Below are 2,877 nucleotides of genomic sequence, written 5' to 3'. Positions count from 1 at the left end.
GAAAGTAATATATAATTAATTATTACTACTAATACTCTCTCTCTCTCTCTCTCTCTCTCTCTCTCTCTCTCTCTGTGTCTTTCCCTCCTTTTTTCTTTTCTTTTTTTTTCTTTCTTGTTAACAGTAACACAGCATATTTCGGTTTGCTGGAAATATGCAAACCGAAGTCTGGCGAAACAATCGTCATCAGTGGAGCCGCAGGTGCGGTCGGCTCACACGTGGGCCAGATCGCTAAAATTTTGGGCTTAAATGTTATCGGTATATGCGGCTCCGACGAGAAGTGCAAGTGGCTTACTGAGGAAATGGGTTTCGATTCCGCCATTAATTACAAGACCACATCAGTCGCAGCCAGATTACGCGAAGTTGCTCCGCAAGACGTGGATTGTTACTTTGACAATGTATGTATTAATAATTGTGCCTTTTATATAATTAATTAAACGCAAATTTTTCAATATGATCAAAGATGACTTTCATGTACAGTAATTTTTAAACTTTTTATTACATCAAATTCTGTTAATATTATAACTATCAATGATTAATTTCTATTACTTGTATATCTGTATATTTCACTATAATTAGTTTACAATTATATATAAAATTATTCAAATTAATAACGGGATGTTTTTTTAAGATTTTCCGATTTTTTTTATAATACATAAATAATTAAAATGTAAATAATTAAAACGCTCATTCATTTTGATATGAATTCTATAAGATATTGGCTGCGTTCATCAGAGAAAGCAGCTTTACAACTGTTGTAAAATTCTTCAATATCATTGGTTTGTACATTTAGATCTATAAGAAATCTAAAGCAAGCGCCAATCGTATTGAAGAATTTTGCAACAGTTGCAGTTGCAAAGCTACTTTCTCTGCTGAATGCAGTCATAATATATTTTTTTTTTAATAATTCAATACACGTATAGATCATTGTTTTCAAATGACATCTTTTATCTCTTTCAATAACTTTTGATGGAATTTTTTTTTTCAAAAACATCAACAATGATCAGTGTTGCTGTAACTTTTCTTTATGTTATATCAAATTCTGTTAACATTATAAAATTACTGACAACTAATTTCTAGATACTTATTAAATATATGCATTTAAATATATTAAATATATATGTATATATAAGTACATATGAAGCTTTAAAAACGTCGATAACGTTGTCTCAGCTTAAATCGCAGCATTTTTGTCTGACAGTCACTACCATAACATCATTATGATATTGTGACAAAGTTGTAGCAGGAAAAATGGGACAACAATTTTAGGCTTTGAAGAGAATGTCGCAGTCATTTGGCTGCGCAATTATTTTGCTGCGGAAAAGTTGTCATTGGTTGTCATATTAATTTTATAGGTTGGCGGGAATATCTCTAGCGCAGTTATATACCAGATGAAGCCATTTGGCCGAGTAACCGTGTGCGGTAGCATCTCAAGCTATAATGCGGACAATTCATCTTTGCCAAAGTGTACGATCCTGCAACCCATTTTATCGAAACATGAATTGAGAATGGAGGGTTTCCTCGTTACACACTGGATGAATCGATGGAATGAAAGCATTATGCAGAATCTTCAATGGCTACGCGAAGGCAAGCTTCGTTACCGTGAGACCGTGACTAAAGGTTTCGAGAACATGTTTGAAGCGTTTATCGGCATGCTGCGCGGCAAGAACATCGGCAAAGCGATCGTCCAGGCGTAGACATCAAACATTTATCGCGAATCGAACCTATTTCTCATACTATTAATGCCTTTGAATTCTATAACTGCATATTATGTACAATGTTTTTTTATACTTCTGAGATATTGAGAAAGCATTGAATTTTAATTTCCAAACGTTCTTTACATTTTTTTATATTAATCAAGCGTTTTATATAAATATTTAAAAGATCGAAACTATTAGGTTTTTATACATTGGGTTCGTTCGGTTTTTTTTAGTTCAAAATTGTATATAATTTTGTAATAATTTTATAATTTAATAATTTTACTAAGAATAGACAAAATTTAAATAAAAAAAAGATTCTAAAGCTTGAAATTTCTATTTTCGAAAGGTTTATTACTATATTTCTTTTTTAGTTTCTAAAATAAATTTGATAATTTCTATATATAGAAAACTATGAGTCGAAGAAGATAAGAAATTTTCTTCTCACTTTATGGGTTTGTCATGTGTTAAAAACAATTTGTAAAAATTTTCGAAGATCTATGTCGTGAAAGCATATTCCGTCGATGGTAATCTGAAGACACGATAATGTCTTTGCGCAAAAACAAACAAAGTATGACGCGGACACTGCCATGCTTTTTTACTTTATTGCGAGCCGACAAATTGCGACAGGTTTGGAGAGATGGTTCTCAACAATGGCTGAACTGATCATGTTCTATATACGCTCAATCGATAACTATCACTCGAATTGTATTAGATGTACAACTTTGCTTCCGCCGTTTTCCTATAGATGGCTTTAGCGGTAAGTGGTGGTCGAAATAGATCATAGACGTCATACAATAAACTTGGGCAACATAACCCCATAGAAATATTAGTCGATTTGTGTCTACATCATAAAGTTATTCTCGATTAAAAATGTCAGTTTACGAGCCAAATTCTCGTCATTTGCGGGAGGTTTTAATTTTTTGCTTCAATATGAAGAAATCTGCGGCTGAGGCTCATCGAATGCTCTCAAATACTTATGGTGAGGCCGCTATTAGTGAAAGAACGTGTCGTGAGTGTTTTCAACGCTTCAAGAATGGTGATTTTGACGTCGAAGACCGGCATAGCGGTGGAAGAGAGAAGGTTTTCGAAGATCCAGAATTAGAGGCATTACTTGAGCAAGACTCGTGTCAAAATCAAGAAGAATTAGCACGATCATTGGGAGTGACTCAACAAGCCA

The 2,877-nt window shown here is 33.4% G+C and overlaps 1 protein-coding gene across 1 annotated transcript; it reads left to right on the top strand.

Annotated features, from left to right (window-relative positions):
* Positions 1-124: 124 nt before the first annotated feature.
* Positions 125-2,016, top strand: LOC105625424 (prostaglandin reductase 1-like; the record flags this gene model as incomplete). Its single annotated transcript, XM_012206756.1, has 2 exons — positions 125-398; positions 1,356-2,016. Coding segments are annotated over 2 exons (616 nt in total), but the record flags the coding sequence as incomplete, so codon positions are not given.
* Between the last annotated feature and the right edge of the window lie 861 nt (positions 2,017-2,877).

Source organism: Atta cephalotes (genome assembly GCF_000143395.1).
Source record: "Atta cephalotes unplaced genomic scaffold scaffold01489, whole genome shotgun sequence".
In the NCBI taxonomy this organism is placed as follows: Eukaryota; Metazoa; Arthropoda; class Insecta; order Hymenoptera; family Formicidae; genus Atta; species Atta cephalotes.
This window is presented reverse-complemented; position numbering and strand designations above follow the sequence as displayed.